This window comes from Protomyctophum parallelum (genome assembly GCF_964188405.1).
Source record: "Protomyctophum parallelum genome assembly, chromosome: 8".
NCBI classification, from domain to species: Eukaryota; Metazoa; Chordata; class Actinopteri; order Myctophiformes; family Myctophidae; genus Protomyctophum; species Protomyctophum parallelum.
This window is the reverse complement of record NC_139703.1, coordinates 22,205,000-22,224,109: the sequence shown is the minus strand read 5'-3', so window position 1 is coordinate 22,224,109 and position 19,110 is coordinate 22,205,000. Positions and strand designations below refer to the sequence as shown.

The 19,110-nt window shown below is 42.8% G+C and overlaps 2 protein-coding genes across 5 annotated transcripts in view; one reads left to right on the top strand and one right to left on the bottom strand.

Annotated features, from left to right (window-relative positions):
* srgap2 (SLIT-ROBO Rho GTPase activating protein 2) overlaps positions 1-4,093 on the bottom strand; it is a 129,647-nt gene extending 125,554 nt beyond the window's left edge. For all 4 annotated transcript variants that reach the window (XM_083771595.1, XM_083771597.1, XM_083771596.1 and 1 more), the window contains exon 1: positions 3,511-4,093. In XM_083771595.1, coding sequence (XP_083627721.1) covers positions 3,511-3,577 — 67 coding nt within the window. In that variant the 5' untranslated portion in view covers positions 3,578-4,093. The remainder of the gene's footprint in view (positions 1-3,510) is intronic.
* A 4,265-nt stretch (positions 4,094-8,358) lies between these two features.
* Positions 8,359-15,465, top strand: LOC310862642 (protein FAM72A). Its single transcript, XM_083770637.1, has 4 exons — positions 8,359-9,274; positions 10,403-10,480; positions 12,406-12,530; positions 15,057-15,465. Exons 1-4 carry the CDS (start codon positions 9,123-9,125, stop codon positions 15,149-15,151), a joined length of 450 nt encoding a protein of 149 aa, XP_083626763.1. The 5' UTR covers positions 8,359-9,122; the 3' UTR covers positions 15,152-15,465.
* The last annotated feature ends 3,645 nt before the right edge of the window (positions 15,466-19,110 follow it).

Here is a 19,110-nt window from a genome sequence, read left to right as displayed (position 1 = left end):
TGACAATAAACAAAACATTTCGGGCCAAACAAAGAATTAGAAACACTTCTCTGTTGTTTTTCTTCTCTGTAATTGTCTGTCTGGTCCAAAATATTGTGTTTGTTGTCATGATATGTCACGACTCATACGACACTTAAAAGGTCTTTAAATAAATACTTTTTGAAATGTCTATGGGAAAAATGCATTGGGATTGGGATTAATTTCCTGGGCCTGGCGTCGTCATGAAAGGGGGCGGGACTGCGACGCTCTATAGAAGTAAACCAGTAAGGTGAGCTGTGAGTTGTGTTTGACCAGCAGGTCTGTGTGTTCTATCGGCCGGGCTAAACTGGGGACACTGGGCACTGGGAGATTCACGTGCGGAGCTTAGCCTGGCTCTATAGCTGGACAAACTGGTACTACATTGCACTGGGTAAGGGAACTTGTGTGGGCACGCTAGGCTAGCATGGAGTCATCATGAGCACACTCATCTCTCTGCAAAAGAACGTTGTACTTCTCCTCAGACTGTGTTCACAGAACTTCACACTGGCAGATGCAGAAGACTCAGACTGCAGTATTGTAAAACCTCGGCTACGTTGAAAATGAGGGCTTGCCCTCAACTGTATTCCGAGTATAAATAAAGGTGAGGAAGAAAGAAAGAAAAGACACCAAGCCAGCATACTGTAATTGTAGCTTTCTTTCTTGGACGAAGCTGAAGTTGGACGCCAGCACAACCTTCTCTGTAGCTGTTGCAGCTTCTGTCGCAGCTACAAACGTCGGACGTAGCTTTGTATCTTCATGTCGCTGGCTTCCACTGAAAGACGATGGTGGCCTGTAGCTTTGTAAATCGAACCCTGGTCTCCCACGTGGAAAGCCAACATCTTAACCACTAAGCCAAAGGGATATGCCTATGACCCGGCCACCCGGGGTAGATATTAGACTTTTTTTTAGGCCATCGGGCCGAGGCTGTGAGCCACTCTGCTACAGCAGCATGAGAGAGAGAGAGTACACATCAAGATAGCAACGTGTTCAAATGGGTTTACAATAGGAGTGTACAGTACACACAGTCAAATGAGTTAGTTGCGTGCCGTTGTGTCGTGCTCAGCAAATAGAAGATCTACAAGCTTGTTGTGAGCTTGTATATCTGCTATTTACCGCATGCAGCGCAGGCAAACACCAGTGTGTGCAACCAAGTACAAATCAGGCTTAAGAATGGTCCATTTGGTTCCATATATTTTGTACACTCTTGTCTCGTCCAATCTCTTCAGAAGAGGAAGTGCAAACCCACAGTTGATTTATTAGGAGGAACCCCCCCACCCTGAGGCTTTACATTTAGTTTGAATTGTGAAAACAGCCGAACTAAAAGCTCACCATTACACTAATAATGGATAGGCTATTTTCACACCGTTTGCCTCTTTATTAAGCCCAAACCGCACCAATGTAACCAGCCGCAACTCCTTCCTTGCAACAAAACGGTTTTAAGTTCAACGGCACCAATGCAACTCTTTTGCAACTGGCCCATTGGGCAGATAATGGTTGCAAGCAGTTGCACGTTGCAAGGAGTTGCATGGCAAATCATTGGTGCAGGTTGGGCTTTAGCCATGTGCAATTGCCCCGTATACACTTAGTATTACACTATACTGTCTGTCGGTTTGTTTTGTTGAGGGAGAAAACTATGCTGTTGCACATTAAGTTAATCACCTCAGGGGCTCCTCCAGTCCTGACCCCTGGTTAAGTCACCACACTGATGTACAGCACACACACACACACACACACACACACACACACACACACACACACACACACAGGTGCATTTATAAAGAGCCTTTATCCGAGGTGCTTTACATATAGATTCCCATTCACCCATTCAGACACATTCACACACTGATGGCAGCGGAAACCATGCAAGGCACCAACCTGCACAACAGGAGCAATTAGGGGTTCAGCGTCTTGCTCAAGGACACTTCGACACTACTAACTCTGGGGGAGCCCAGCTTCGAACTGGCAACCTTGCGCATATATACCCCTGAGCCATGTGTGTGTGTGTGTAACTCCAAGAGTTGTAAGAAAGAAGAAGGGTCCATTTGGTTCCACGTGTACCAAATCTCCTCATCTCAAGTGCAAACCTATATGGAGGACCCCCCTCACATTTGAGCAAGAATCATGCAGCACTACCCCCCCCCCCCCCACACACACACACACACACACACACACACACACACACACACACACACACACTACTGTAACTCCATTAACACACGCCCAGTCAGATCAGATAATAGGCCACGTGGAGAAGCCGTTTCTAGACTGACCCCGTGTCGTAAAGCTCACGACATGACCATCGATCCAGCAGTTAACAGTCTGTCCTACAGTACTATATACCTCCATACTTCTCTCCCTCTATCTACCCGCTAAAAACCCTTACATCTGTCGCCCACTCCCCTCCCGGCTCCAGCAGCACGCGCGCACACACAGTCACACACACACACACACACACACACACACACACACATAACGACCCAGTCCTTGCCTAAGACAGACAGACGAGAGCACATCATCCCGTCATAATGAATTGCCATGTTTACAACAATCGTTCTATAAACCTTTTCATTTTTGTTTTGTTTTAAGAGAATCAATGGCCACACACACACACACACACACACACACACACACAGCAGCAGCACATTGGATAGCAGGATGGATACGGGCTCTTTAATAGCTCGCCACACCACCAGCAGCAGAACGCACACACGCACGCACGCACAGAAAAGAGAGAAAACGCCCTGCGTTGTTCCAAAGGCTGCCTGCATGCATGTCGGGATCCAATCCAAAGCCTCCGGGTACAACAATCTATCTCTCCACACACACACACACACACACACACACACACACAACCTTTATATTGTACACTTTGTTTCTCTCCCTCTCCCTCTCTCTCTCTCTCTCTCTCTCTCTCACACACACGCGCGCCATGTCCGCATGCATGCAAAAGCAACACATTCATTGCTAAAACATGCACTTGTTAGTGTCTTTGATTTGATGGCCACCATGCGTGTGTGTAGTGCATGGTGTTCAAAAGACGCCACCACGCGTGATGATGACATATGTCCACAGATCATCAAGACGTGTATAAACCATTAAACAATAGTCTACATAATGACATCTTCAGTGCACCGCCCCTCATGTATAGTAGCTACATTTATTTTATAAAAAAAAGAAATGCGTGTTCAAATAAGAGAGACGTTATATTAGGGAATGGGTAGTTCTGGTCCATAGCGAGCTATAGGGAATGAGATAAGATTGTGGAACAAGCTATTATTCAAGCTATTATATAATGGAAACCCATATGCATTCATTTCACACACACACACACACACAGGAGAAAAACTAACAAAGCAATGCTTATCATTATGATTTATGATTATGGCCACATCATCGCTGACACACACACACACACACACACACACACACACACAGGTTGTTTCCATGGCTGGAAAAGCTTTTAAACGAAAACAATAAAAGTTATAGGCCTACCTTTAACTTGGGTCTCATATTCGGCCACTATCTCCTTTTCCTTTCGGAATTTCGCCGGAGACATCATGATGATGATGGATGATGACTGATAATAGTTTATTGTAGTCGATGCAGAATCAGATCAAACACTTTGATCGGGAATTGGAGGAGGGGAGGGTCTCCGAGGAAGAGGGGGGGGGGGGGTCCGGGGTGGGGAGGAGGTTCCTTATCCTCAAGCAGCAGATTATAGGTATATATCGATCCAAAGTCCAAAAGAAGAAGAAGGGTTTGATCAGATTTAGTGATCAATGGAAGGAGAGAAGCGGTACGGAGGAGTATTGTCTCTGTTCAGTCTGCTAGTGTGGACGCATTGTGAACAGTGCTGAACACCTCCTCTCTCTGTGTCTCTCTATGTCTCTCTCTCTCTCTCTCTCCCTCCCTTCTCCTCAAAAACCGGTTCCAGTGCAAACAAAGTGGTTCATTCCTCCGGCAATCTTCCCGAAAAAACAACTTAACAAAAACACCACCCCGGTAAACTTCGTCATCGATCGATGGATGGATGGATGGATGGATGGATCAGCAGCACGTACAGCAGCAGAGTGTGTGTGTGCCAGCCCGAGTTGCGATGGACTCCCAAAAGTTTAGTAATCCACTCCAGAGAGAGAGAGAGAGAGAGAGAGAGAAAGTCCTCCTCCTCCTCCTCAGTCAGTGTGATGTATGCATGATGTCTGATGGTGAGCTGCTCTCTCTCTCTCTCTCTCTCTCTCTCTCTCTCTGCTTCCCCCTAGAGGGCTGATACGAACAACAGGGTGGGAGAGAAGAGAAGAAGAGGATGGTTTAGTCCACGGCTCGACGGCTGGTTGCCCCACTGGTGCCACCACCGTGCCATCACTGGCACACTGGCACATAAGTGTGAGAGAGAATTTTTTTGTTTTTCTTCTAAAGTACATTAAGTACATCACAATGTACATCACAATGTTGTCTTTTTTATGTCCAATGTATTAGCATTTTAGTTCATAAAGTTATAGGCCTATAGCCTAAGTATATAGCCTACCCTAACTAAATGCATTTGAAATTAAATAAAACAAATATTTTTCAGGATTCCAATATATATATATATATATATATATATATATATATATATATATATATATATATATATATATATATATATATATATATATATATATATATATTGGAATCCTGAAAAATAACATTTTTATTTCATTTCAAATGTGGATATATGGATATATAAATATATGGATTTCAATTGAAATATAGCAGAAATAACAGATCTATTTTCTAGCAGATCTGCTATTTTTGATACAAAGGTATATGGATTGTGGCCATCTGCAGTGAGTGTGGCCCTCTCAATATTCAAAGTTGCCCAAACCTAAAAGTCATCCCTCCCACTCCCAGCAATGGTTGGCTGAGAACTGAGGAGTCCAAAGCTATAATAGTTTTTAGTTTAGTTTAGTTAGCCCATGATATTATCTCTAGACAACTCTACAATAAAAAATGACCCTTCTTTCCTACATTACAATGAAAATATAGGCTACATACATACAGTACATTGATTTTACCTTGCAGGTTGACAATAACCAAAGTAAAACTACATAAATGGACTATTGGTGCATTTTGCACTAAACTTTAGGGCTCCAATTTCACACTGAAGAACACATTGCACAGTGGGTGCTCATACATATTTTCAGATGGATTACAAATGTCAGCACAATGTACAATGTACGCATTGTACGGCTACAGCAGGCACAAAAAGCACATCAAAAAACATGTCAACATATTAGCATATTCTGTGTAAAGAAATTGCTCACGTACAAAGCAGTGATACAGGACCGCAATGGAAGTCTGCAGGCTTTCTTGTGTTTTTATTTGATCCCTTTGAATTAATTTTCAATAAACTAATCAATCTATTATTAATTGGTGACTGCACAAAAATTTAGCCAGGGACCACAAACCCATAGGCCCCCATCATGACTGAAAAATACAACCCTGTGTATTACGCTTACATTTATGGAAAGAAATGCTGCTGATTGTCCCAAAACTGGTATTAAGTTTATGGAAAATGCTACTTTTGTAGCCTACTTAAAGTGACTAAAAGCAAGTACTTAAAGTAAGTGAAAATTGATTAAAAAGAATTATGCAATGTGCACGCACACACTCACACACGCACGCGCGCGCGCACACACACACACACGCACGCACGCACGCACACACGCACGCACAGACACACATAGCATGGGGAGAGAGTATGTTTTGCACTCCGTCCGTCCGTCCGTCCGTCCGTCCGTCCGTGTGTCTGTCCGTCCGTCCGTCTGTGAACAGCTAATCTTCAGCACCGTTAACCCGGTCGATGCCAAATTTTGCACACACACTCCCTGGATGCCAACGATGAACCTCTGCCCCAAAAATTCCAGAACGGCCTGTTATAGCGCCACCAGGAGGCCGCTTTGTGCAAAACAAGTTTTTGGACAGTACACCTACAGATTTTGTCCAAACATCACACAAATTGGTACACAGTCTCTCTAGAGCCATTCAACGAAACGGGTCTTTCAGATTTCTCAGACTCCATCCTGATTGGCTAAGATTGGCTTCCAATTTCGCAGGAGTGCTCAGTTTCAAACAAAATGCTGCAAATCATGAACACATCGTGTGATTTCCGTGAAATTGTGCACGCACATTCCCACTAGGCCAAGAAATGCCACATGAACATTTTCAACTCAGCCTCATGGTGGCACTATAACTGGCCGAAAAGTGTTTTTACCTCTAACTGCATGCACAGATCGGTGGATAGTTTTGCATGCCAACACCCTAGAGGCCAAGGAAAAACCTTTGCCTGGAATTTTTCACATCTGCTCTTTATAGTGCCACCAGGAGGCCGACATATGTAAAACACATTTTCTAATACTACTCCTTCAGATTTTATCCAAATTTCACACACATCGGTACACATGCTCTCCATAGTCATGTGATCAAGACGGGTTTGTTTGATTTCTCATAATCCACCCTCATTGGCTACGATTGGCTTCTAAACTTTTCAGGAGTATCCCGCTTTGTCCCCGTTTGTATAAATCACCACAACTACTCAACGCAGCGTCCGATTGTGGTGAAACTGTGCATGCATATTCCCACTATAAAGAAATGCCACTTGACAGTTTTCAAATCAGCCTCATGGTGGCGCTACAACAGGCCAAGCCGCGTCTCTCACACACACACACACCCACACACACACACGTTTATATTGCTCCTAAACATTTTGCCAAACATCACAAACACACTCCTTTCCTCCTGGTGGAGACCTGCGCCCAGAAGGGCACTTTTTCTAGTTTTATTATGTTGACACTTGCTTTGGCAATTTAAATGTTTTATACCTGTTCTGTGTTGTTTTCTCAAGCCAACAAACCTACTAGGAATTGTAGGCCAGTCAATCTAAGATTTGTCCCAAAATATATTTCAATCGTAATCATTCAAGGTTTTTTTATGATCCTTAGGGTCATCCAAATAACATATTAAAAATTGTGAATTATATAAACTTTGGATCATGGTCAATTCAGGGGTTGAAAGTTGGGTATTAACATCCCCCATAAGGCAAAAATGTCTCCTTTTAATTATGCTTTAAGTTGCATGTAATCTGTCAAACTAGGGGTTATTCATGATTCTGAATCCATTGCAAGGATTGCAAACACTCCTTGGGCCATAAACGGTCATAGCCGTCATCACAAATGTGATGAGGTCAGCACATTTGGGCACATTAAAGGCAAGTTTTTAGCCCAAGGAGTGTTTCTCGTGCAAAACTGATCCTTGCAATGGATTCAGAATCATGAATAACCCCTATAGTTTGACACGTTAAATGCTATACTTAAAGCACACGGGTAATTCAAATTAGACAATTTTGCCGACCTTCAACCCCTGAATGTACCATGATCCAAATTGATATAGGCCTAATTCGCAATTTTTAATATGACATTTGTATGACTCTATACAGGATCATAAAATAGCCTACCTTGAATGATCCATTTATTTTGGGTCACGCCCCTTTTTAGCTTAGATTGACTGGCCTATTGAAGCTCTGCATTTCTAATGCAATATCCCCACTTTGCTATGTGTGGACCAGCAACAGTAAGATATATCATAGACCTTTGTTGACCCCCGGAGGTGAATTCATGTCATGGCATCAGGCCAGTTAGTACTGGCGTTCACAAATTAGTTAGGAAAATCAAACCAATAATAAATAATAAAACCAATCACGATTTCTGGTCCAGAATGAAAACGAATACATTCTCTGCTGAGGTGAGGTCAAAATTTGAAAGAGTTTAATAGTGCGCAGTCAGTGTCATACCTCATACAAGCTGACTCTCTGCATGTTGCTCGCCTTAGTCCTTGCTCTGATGAATTGAAAGTGGAGGACCCTGATGTAAACAAGTGCTTTTCATGGTTATATACGCAGTAGCAGTTTTTGTATTGACCGTCCATTCTACATACAATTTTCAGTCAATCAGGGCCAAGACCACACATTTCACATATCAATACCATATGGGGGGGCAAATTCTATATTACATCCCTAGATTACGTTTTGATATGCTATGCTTTATAGTATTTACTATTTATACAGTTTAGATAATTGTAAAATAGTATTTCATTGCGGTATCAATACTTTTTGTTTCCACCACTGGTCCCTCGGGCTCTCGGCGCGGTGTCCAATCGGAGCCAGCGAGGGGCGGGCCTCGGGGGGGATTGTTTTGTTTGTCAAATCGGAGCCGGCGAGGGGAGGGCCATGAGGGATTGTTTCAGGAAGTGTTTTTTTAAATAGCAGGAAGTTGTGACAACAACAAAGCTGACAGACAGCTGGACGTAAAACAGCGTTAGCCTGTTAGCTTAGCTTCAAGCTAAACAACATCAACCTGGAGCAGGAAGAAGAAAGAAACAACAGAACACCACAACTCGATAAATGACTAAACCAAGGAGGAAAAAACACATTTTAATTATTGTGTTATTGTTGTACCTGCCAGGTGTTTTTTAGACCATACGTCGGTTCATCTTGAACGTTGAATTATAATCCAAGCAGCAGCAGATAGCAGCCAGTTGTTGCTTCCTTTTAACCAGTAGCTAGCCACGGTTGTAGCTAAAACGGCTAAATCATTACGTTATATTGTTGTATCTAACTTCTTGTTGTTATTATTCAGAAACAAGAAGTTCAGAACGAGGTGCAGTGAATTGAGGAAAAAACGTCGGCATTGCATGCTGCCTCCTAACTCGTGTTGTTTAGCAGCACATTTTACAACAAAACAGACACGGAGAGAGAAGCAGAGGACAGATCATTTAGACCGATTGTTTAGCCGAAAGAGGACAGACAAACAGAGGCAGAGAAAGGAACGTTTTAGCTGAAGAGGCTTCATAACAATAACAAACACACCGAGAGAGAAGCAGAGGACACATCATTTAGCTGAAAGAGGACAAAGAGAGGCAGATGACAGATCATTTTAGCTGAAAGAGGATCCATCACAGAGGGAGAGAATCGGAGATCAACAAACAAGAGAGGGCACATCATTCAGCCGAAGAGGGTTCACAACAACAAACGGACACAGAGAGGACAAATCAACAGAGGCCGGAGCATCATGTCTACATCCAACGCCAACTTCAAGAACAAGTGTGTGGCTCAGGTGAGCTGCATCTTCTGTGACAGTGTGCTGTGCACCAGGGGGATGAAGGCTGTGCTGCTGGCAGACACTGAGATCGAGCTGTTCTCCACCGACATTCCACCCAACAGGTAAGATCTATCATCTTAACAGTGGTTTTAATCCAACCCTAGTTCATGTCAAGGTCCATTTTATTGTATTCGTCATTTGAGCCACAGCCGGACCACCATTATGATGAGATTTAGCCTCTCAGACCCAATACTTAATAATAATAATATAGTTATTAATTATAGAATTTGTTATAGTTGAATAAAGATGTTTTCCGCGTGCTTCCATGCTTTATTGGTGTTTGTACCATTGGGAGAGATAACAGGCAAACTTTTATTCAAAATATCAATTATTCTACATTCTCTAATTGTGTAGACTTCTTTTAAATTAAGTATGGAGATTGAGAGTCTAAAATGAAACCCTTTTACGGCTTACGGGTCCATTTGGTTTCATTTTACGCTCTCAAGAGTTAAAAGATCTATAAGGGTCCATTTGGTTACCAACTATCCAACTAGCTGGGGACCACCTGGAACCCCCTCAAGGACCACTGGTGGTCCCCGGACCACTGGTTGAGAACCACATCTGGTCCAGGAGGGTCTTCAACCCTAGGGGAAAACATTTCCTTTAAAAACTCCTCGCAAATGTTTTTTTTAAATTACTGTACTGAGATTTGCTTCAAATGCACTTTATTATTATATGTATAATTTTCACATTAACTTTAACCCTAGCATCCCTATTCTGAGGAGAACTTTATCAAAAAGAATGCAGATCTACAAGCTCACAATATCTTGCGCTGTGAGGCATTGTTGAGCTTGTAGATCGGCTAGTTTCAGCTAAAGAGGTTTGGTGTAGAGGGGGGAAAAAGTACAGAGTGAAATAAGTATAGATTCAGATTGTATTGAAGGGGAATAGACAGTAAGTGGTTAAATTACAGAAAATCCACATTCACATGAAACCAACTGACGACAGTGCTGTGAAGCAAGTCTCTTTGAATCTGAAATGAATGAAAAAGTTTAATCTGCAACACAGAGGGGGGTTTCCTTGTTCATATCTCTCTCAGCTAAGGAGATCCTTGGTCTGAAAAAACGTTGAATCTAGTAGCAAATGTAAATGTATTGCACTCTCAGAGTTACAAATGGATAGATTTTTATAGGTTTTTCTATATATGTAATGTTATTTATTATTCTATTGTATCATTTTCTTCCTCTAAGGACTGTTGACTTTGTGGCCAGCTGCTACTCCACAGAAAGCTGCCGATGCAAGCTGAGAGACATTGCCTGTTTGAAGTGGTACGTATCCTATGGATGGATGGATGGAGGAGAGAGAAGCCCTCTGGGCTTTGTTTGGTCAGACCATCTGCCTCTGCAAGATGCTCTGACCAAACACCAAGACGACCCCAGGCATAACTGACTAGCACACACATGGCACAACTTAAGGACATGCACTAATGTACACAGATGTTTCAGTGTGCTAGTAGCATTACACATTTAAGTTGACAATTCATTGTCACATAAATGATTGTGATTAATGATTTTATTGTGTTTTTTTTTGTTGGTGCGTTGGAAATTGGAACATGAATAGAAGTTACATTTCTGTTTTGCTTTTAGTCTTTGTGATAACGTGCACAGGGCAGATATGACAAATAACTGAAATATACCAAGAAATTACTGGCATTTTTATACATTTTACACTTAAAAAATAAGCGGAAATACTGCGTACAGTGCGTTACTTGTGGTGTCTTGTAAGCTTGTAGACCTGTTATTTCTGCTTTTTTCCCCTGTATGTATGTATGTATGAACATTTTTCAACATGGCCAATTGGCCATGATTATGACAAAATAATTACGATTATCTCAAATTGTAATTAGACTATTATGCAATAATTAAGACAACCCTACACTGTTAATTCTGTTGACTAAGACTATAAGACTAAGATAGGCTAAGACTAAAAAAGTTCAGGTGACTAAATAGGACCAAAACTAAACGGCGCATTAATCAAAAGACTAAATCAGAATTTGCTGTCAGTGTTAACTGGTGTGCTATTGTTATAATTTATTATTACTATATTAATAGCAGTTGGCTTATTTATTTCTATGGATGAAGCTTCAGCAAAGTGAGTGTGTGTGTGTGTGTGTTTTAAAGTTGTGTTGCGTTGAGCTTTTCTTTTGTAGTCCCAAAGCTTTTGTTACAGTAAACAGCACAGGGAGATGAAAACAACAAACATGGTGGATAATAGTGGTGTTGGCACTTTAACAGGTGTCACTATAAAATGCAGACAAGGGGTTTTGTTTTGTTTCATTGTTCTCTCTCTCTCTCGCTCTCTCTGTGTCTGTCTGTCTCTGTCCGTCTCTGTCTGTCTGTCGGTCTCTGTCTCTTTGTCGGTCTGTCCGTGTCTCTCTGTCTCTCTCGGTCTGTCCGTATCTGTCGGTCTGTCCGTGTCTCTCTCTCGCTCTGCGCTCTGCAAAGTTGTGGGCCGGCTATCACGTTGTTGTTCCACCATTGGTGGAACGTGCTTTGAGTGGCATACACGCAGACCAACCGTCATTCAGCATTTAGACTGGGGATTAACTTGCTTTTGGAGTTGGCGGCTACTGAAAGTGTGCGTGCGCGCAAATAACAGGATACAGTGGGCTCTCCACCGGATCTGAGCAGTGAAACAGAAATGAGAGGGAGTTTAAAACATTTGAGAGATAATAGTCGTCTACTTTGAATCCATTTAGACCCGATTAAAACAATGTCTGAATAACGTACGTTTCTAACAAAGGACCTGAAATATTTTATTTTATTTTATATATTATGTCTAACAAATCTAGCATTTTCTTCTCTTTTATTTGTTTTACAACACTGTTTTCTCTTTTCAATACAGTAGCAAATGACTGAAAACCCTTTTTTAATCCACTCTCTCTTTGTTTGCGCCCTCTGCTGTTTAAAATGCGCAATAGTCTTTTTTATATGTTTAAATTGTCACCGGTTTGAATCGATTTAAGATGAATGGTTACATGCCTGAGCCAAAGATAAAATAATAAGTAGTTGAGTAAAATATAAAAAACATCACACAGATGCAAACTTTCCTGGTTTTATTGGGTTAACAGGTGCTCACTATAAAATGCTGACAATTTGTTTTCATCTCTCTCTCTCTCTCTCTCTCTCTCTCTCTCTCTCTCTCTCTCTCTCTCTCTCTCTCTCTCTCTCTCTCTCTCCCCCCCCCATCCCAGTGGTAACGTGGTGGGGTACCACGTGGTCGCTCCCTGTAAACCGTGTCTGCTGTCCTGTAACAACGGACACTTCTGGATGTTCAACAGTGACGCCGTGTCCACTTTGAACAGACTGGACGCCACAGGTTAGTAAACATCGTCCGAGCTTCGTTTCCCCGCAAAGTATACAGTAGTAGAGCTAAGCCCCGCCTACTGGACGGTCAGTGGTTCCAGCTGGTGCTGTCGCCTATGCACAGATGGTCTCAACTCCCCAGCCGGCCTGCCCGTTCCATACATCCGGGGTGGGAAGAGTTGGACATTGGCAGTGGAGGGAATTACACAGGAGGGGGGGCAGGGACGGAGCCCCAGAGCTCCTGGGCTGGCCATGACGCTCGTTGAAAGTTTGATGAAATGCATGGCAGTGGAGTGGATGGAGCCAGCTGGACCAGCTCATAAACAAACGCTAATGTATGAACAAATAACGACCTTTCACATGTATATAATCGGTTCTGGAACATAAAATAATACATATAACACATTATTGTCTGCTGTGTTGCTTTTTGATGTGTACGGTTGTGTAATTTTATAGAGGTAGCCTATGTCTTCTTTTGTATTCCTGAACTGATTACATGACAAAGGTCTCAATTGTTCAAGACTAGTGTTTTTTTGTTCATGAGCTGGTCCAAACGGCTGCCATGTATTTAATCGAACTTCCGGTGCGAGATGTCCCTCTCCACTAAAAGCCTGAATCTGTTGCTGTGGGGAGAATAATGTTAAATGTCCCTGTGTCTGAATCGTCTGAATACAAAACAACTCGCCCCGGGCGTACAGCCGGCGGAACAGCGCGGCCTGGTATTCCTAAAGTAATCGAGTAAATTATGCGTAAACGGTTAAACCTAACCTTATTCCTAACTTTAACCTCAGTAAAACTATGCCTAAACCTAACCCTATTCCTAAACTTAACCCCAGTAAAACTATGCCTAACATCCATCCATCTTCAACCGCTTATCCGTAGTCGGGTCCCGGGGGCAACGGCTCCACCAAAGTGCTCCAGACTTCCCTCTCCAGAGCAACATTAGTGACGTTCCAAGGCCAGTGAGTCTATGTGTTTCCTCCAACTGCGCCTTGGTCTGCCCCGGGGTCTCCACCCAGTGGGACGTGCCAGGGCTCGAGATTAACGACGTCCCGGGGCCTATAAAATATCTATATGGGACTTAAATTTTATCTCATTCGGGAACTAGAGGAGTTTTTACATTGGAAATGCGCATAACGTGTGCAGCAGTGAGCACCACCATTCACCCAAAGGAATCAAGACGCCGCTCATATTGCTTTTGCCCCGTGGATGGGACCTTTACATTTAAAAACTATCGGTTGGAAGCATGGATAGAACCATGGTTGTTTCTTGTGTGCTATAGTGGAGGGAAAAGTTCCATATGGACAGTTTTGGACACGGGGCTACCGCTACACTACACCAACGTTAGCTTCCATGCTAGGCTTGCTAGCTGCTTTAACATGTCTCGCATGGAACCTCTCCCTCTGATAGAGCTACATTATAACGGACTGAGAGGTTCCATATGGCGCTAATGTTAGTCCTAGTCCAAGTCAACTCCAAGTAGGAGTTGGAGCCACGTCGGTCCAACCCACAGCTGACCAGATAAAACGGTTACGGCACAATAATATATTGGTATCCTCTGAAGCAACGGATGTTTTCTAATGCTCAGATTGTATTTGAAAATAAATATCACTGTTCTCAAGTCCAATATTGATATGCACATTAAAATGTGATTAATTTAGATTAATTCATTACAAAGCCTCTAATTAACCCAGCCCTATTTTTCATCTGGGAGCATTTTGACTAAATCAGTGTATTTTCTCTATCTACAGAAGAAGCATGAAGCCAAACAAATAATGTACTGCATGTAGGCCTATTGCATTTCTGTTACAATAGGAATACAGTTATTAATTTCGCAATTTGGGTGGTGCTTTTTTTTTAAACTTTTTTTCCCCAAGACTGTATAAATTTACTTCGGGATGGTTCAAATTGTATTTCCGGACGGTTCCGGGACGTAGGTGAAAAAAGTTAGCAGCGGTTCTACTCTACATGTGACTGAACTTCTCACCCTGTCTCTAAGGGAGATGCCAGCCACCCGTCGAAGAAAACCCATTTCGGCCGCTTGTATTCGCGACCTTATTCTTTCGCTCCTGACCCACACTTCATGACCATAGGTGAGAGTAGGAACGAAGATTGTTCGGTAAACGGAGAGCTTTGCCTCCTGGCTCAACTCTCTTTTCGTCACAACAGTGCGGTACAGCGACTGCAATACCGCCCCTGCCGCTCCGATAACCCTAAACTTATTCTCAGTAAAACAAAATAAAGAATACAAGAACCGCCGCACCGAGCTGTCGGCGTGAGGTCGGCGGGAAAAAAGCTGGCGGCGAGATGGAAATGGGGCGACCGTACCTGTTACTGCCGTGGTGGAGAATAATGTTAAATGTCCCTCTCCACACAGGCCTGGATCTGCTGCTGTGGGGGAGAATAATGTTAAATGTCCCTCTCCACACAGGCCTGGATCTGCTGCTGTGGGGGAGAATAATGTTAAATGTCCCTCTCCACACAGGCCTGAATCTGCTGCTGTGGGGGAGAATAATGTTAAATGTCCCTCTCCACACAGGCCTGAATCTGCTGCTGTGGGGAGACCTGCCCGAGTTGGACGACAGTGACAACGAGGAGTCGGAGAGCCCTTCGGAGGAGGAGTGCATTAGGTAGAGAGACACTGACACATCATCTGAGAGAGAGGGAGAGAGGAACCAGAGAGCTGCTGACGAGACAAACCCCTTAAACCGAAGCAGAGCAGATGATCGATGGGAGGAAAGCAGAGCGGCCTTAATCCATGACCATGCCTGTCTAATCACTTAACTGTCACATACCGTATACCGTTTTCTCTCCTGTTATTTCTGTGGGTGATCATCATAGGACACCGGACAAGTGCATTCCATCCGCCGCATTTCAACCTTTTGAGTGTTTGCTAAAAAGAAAAAAACTCTTTGAGTCCCTGGATGGGCTGGTGAGCTGCGTTGAGCGTAGGGAAAGCGTACAAGCACACTTTTATTTTTTATTATGAAAGCTGGATCGTAGAATGTTTCCATTTCTTTGACCCGTTTTTTTTATTTGAGTGAAAGGTGAATCACAGGCATACTGTATGAGAGGTTCCTCAGTCATATATATATTTATATATTTATTTTAGGTTGATAATTCACGACGACGGTCCTGTTTGGGATTAGATGAATTCAGCGTTTACATTAAGTATGAAGTTCACCAATCGTTCCTCCTCCCACAGTGGTATAATAAATCACGTTCAGAATAGTGAATATGCTTTGCTGCAAACGGCAAACTCTCATCGAAGACGAGGCTTCTATCTTGGCCGTGCGATCGAGCGCTAACTGAACCGTGTGCTTATTTTTTTCAACTCTTTGTATATTTAGAGAAATGGCACAAAACCCACTAACGTCTACCTACAGATTGCTTGCTTTTTAGGGCATATCTATTCATCTAAATCTTAGTAAATGACGGGCTGTGGTTCGCACCGATGCTGCATTCTTCTGACACGCTTATCCTATGTGTCTGTTACAAACCTATATGTCTTTGACATGCAGTAGAAACCGGCTGTTGGTTCTGTTTGTAGCCGTGTGCACTGCACAGAGAGTCATTTCAGTAAAACCCCTGCTTTAGTTTTTGCCAAGAGTCCATATCCATAACTCACTCTAGTAATTGGCATAGGGCTAAAAATCCCAAGTGAATGACATTGCAATTTTGGTAACTGGTTAAAAAATTAAAATAAAAAAGGCCATCTTTTCTTTAGTCCAAATCACTCATTAGATTTATAAATGCAGCGTTCTAAAGTGATTAAATGTTATGTATTATTCTGTTTCACAGACACAATTATGAAGGGCTAACTTAACCATTGTGTAACCTGCTTCACCCAGCAGATGGCTGGCTGCTCAGATGGGGCTGTTGAGGCCTATTCATACTCCAGTTTTAGGCGAAGAGGTGACCACCGAAAACTACAACATGGCGTCACTGAGCCGCGGCGGTTAAGCGCTTCACCACTCACCCAAACGCATGTCTCTGTTTTTAGTAACCACGGTTCGGTGGTTACCTTATCGCCGAAGGGCCGATTCATACTCCTATTTTAGAGCTCCGAATGAATAAAAGCCTACAATGTGAGGTTCGAAGGGGGGGGGGGGGGGGGGACCGTCCTAAAGTTGGCTCTTCGGTGCTACTGAAATCTTCGGACGAGCCGAAATCATTTCGGCACTACAGCGGCAAAATGGGAGTATGAATCTGCCCTAAAACTGAAGGAGTATGAATATATATATAGAAGAAGTGCCAGAAGTCAAGGCAACAGATGATGAGGGAGATGGAGGATGGCCCCAAATATAGATTTTGTGGCAGCACAATCATTTTATCATGTCCTCGTTTTAATCATCCTGTCATGTCAGTGCTTATTATGTCTTCAGGAAGCGTTTAGAGCCCCTGAATGAATGAATGAATGAGGAAAAGTTTAGCCTATATTTAGGGAAAGCTGCTGCTAAAGAGGCTTAAGGTGCGTTCAGACTTGAATTTAAATATTCGCCTCGGTTCGTCCCGTTTGTGCTGCGCCGTTTGCGGCGCTCGCGCAAGTTCTCGTCTTTGCATGTAATCGCGCCACTCTAACCATCCATGTCTGAACGCACATTCTAGAATGTCACATGTGTCATGACCTTCCACCTTGAATTCTCAAACATAAGGCCTTTTCAGACAGACTGCGACTGACGCGCCTAATCATTTTCAATGAGAGGCATGTGTTTATTTTGGACGTGCAGAAAAGTCGAGGGGTGATTGCGCAAAGTGTATATCCGCGGGTGAGACTGCGGCCGTGTGAAATTGCTCGTTTTGTGCGTGCGTCACGTGACTAGACCGGTGAGCTTCTTTTTTTTTTTTTACGCTACACGCCCCTCATGAGCAGACCTGTCGCTGATCCAGGCGACAACGCCTCCCTCCGTCACTCGCGCCCTGTCTGAAAGGACCCTATACAGTACAGATACTGTAGCTTATCGTTGTGGAAGGATCTGCTTTGTTGGAAAGGAACCTAAAACAAAGCTGTGCACTCAGTGGAGCACAGATCTCCACCAGTAGGCATGGCCCCGGCCCATTGTTTTGTGTGTGTGTGTGTGTGGACTGTGGAGCGCGCATGTGATCCTGACATCATTGTGGCATTGTGTGTAACTGTGCACATGTATGAAAAATACATTGGGGGGGGGGGGGCTGTGTTGTTACCAGATGCTGATTGTTGACGCCTTGTGTCAGTTCTGTTTTGTATAGGACCGTAAAACACAGAACACACATTTACAGTAGGTGAGAACGTCCATGTCAGCATGAGTCTATAGTCTCGCGTAGCCAGACAACTATTCCACATCTCCAAATGCTATGTATGTATATATATATATATGGAGTCTGGAACTACACCTCTGGAAATCTGAGTAAGGAAGCTGTCATTTCCGTTCATGAAAATAAATGTTAAAATATCTCTAGAGCTTCTTATTTTTTTCTTCTGATAAGCAGCAAGCTATATATGTTTAGATGATTTCCATTTATAATACGATACAAAGACGGAGGCTTCACTTCCGCTATATGGCTTGCTCATGATCAGAGCTTCCGTTGCTCCAGACTGTATGACGGAAGCGTTTGAACGTTGCGAGAGGCAACAGTCTGGCCGCGTGAGACTCATGCATGCTTCAAATGTAGGGTCAAATGCACATTGGAAGCCAATCGATATGGAATGTCTGAAAAGGCGTTGCCTTTATATGGCAGGGTCTTACGCCATGGACCGATACAAGGAAAGCAAGCATCAAGAAGACATTTTGAGGGCACAAACTATATATATATGGCTCAAGTAAGACTCGTAGGCCAATATGTAAAGCAGGCTTGACTTCCTTGGCCTACTGCCATGTGCTCAAGAAATGTTGCCACTGGTAGTTTCCCAACAGTGGGTTGGGACCCATTCATGGCTCAGACACATTTTCAACGGCCCCTTTTTATTTTATTTATTTATTTTTTATTCGATTTTTTTTTTTTTTCAAAACATTTTCAATAACATTCCCAAAAATTCTAAAGTTTTCATGAATTAATACCAAATTAAAATATGTTTCCAAGTCATTTCTTGAATATGTAAAAGCTACTTTTAAGAAATTCCATGAGTTAGAAAACATGTAGATCTTTCACTATAGTTTGAGTCCCGGGCAAACATCTAAGTTCTCTTCTGGATCATGGGATAAAAACAGTATAACCACTTGTCTAGTGCTTATTCTGTAGCAACATTAATGGCAGGCAGGCAGGGGTGAAATACGATGATAATAATCCCCCGGGCCACCGGCAGAGATAAAAAAACAAAACATAATCCAAAACCGTCATCGATGCCCTTCAGTGGTGACGGAACTGATCGTCGGAAAAAGACTTGCACACCAAATAGAAAATCTGTCTGATCTTTATGGTCGAGTTCATCTCATGATAACGTGTGTGTGTGTATATAATACAGTATCTATCTTATCTATCACTTAAGGACACGGTTTTAAGAAATCGATCTGCTAGTTATTTATAAAATTCACATACCAAATATGTATAACCACTTTAGAAACGTTTCTTTTGGTTTACAATGTTTGTTTACAAATATGTTTTGTAATGTGCTG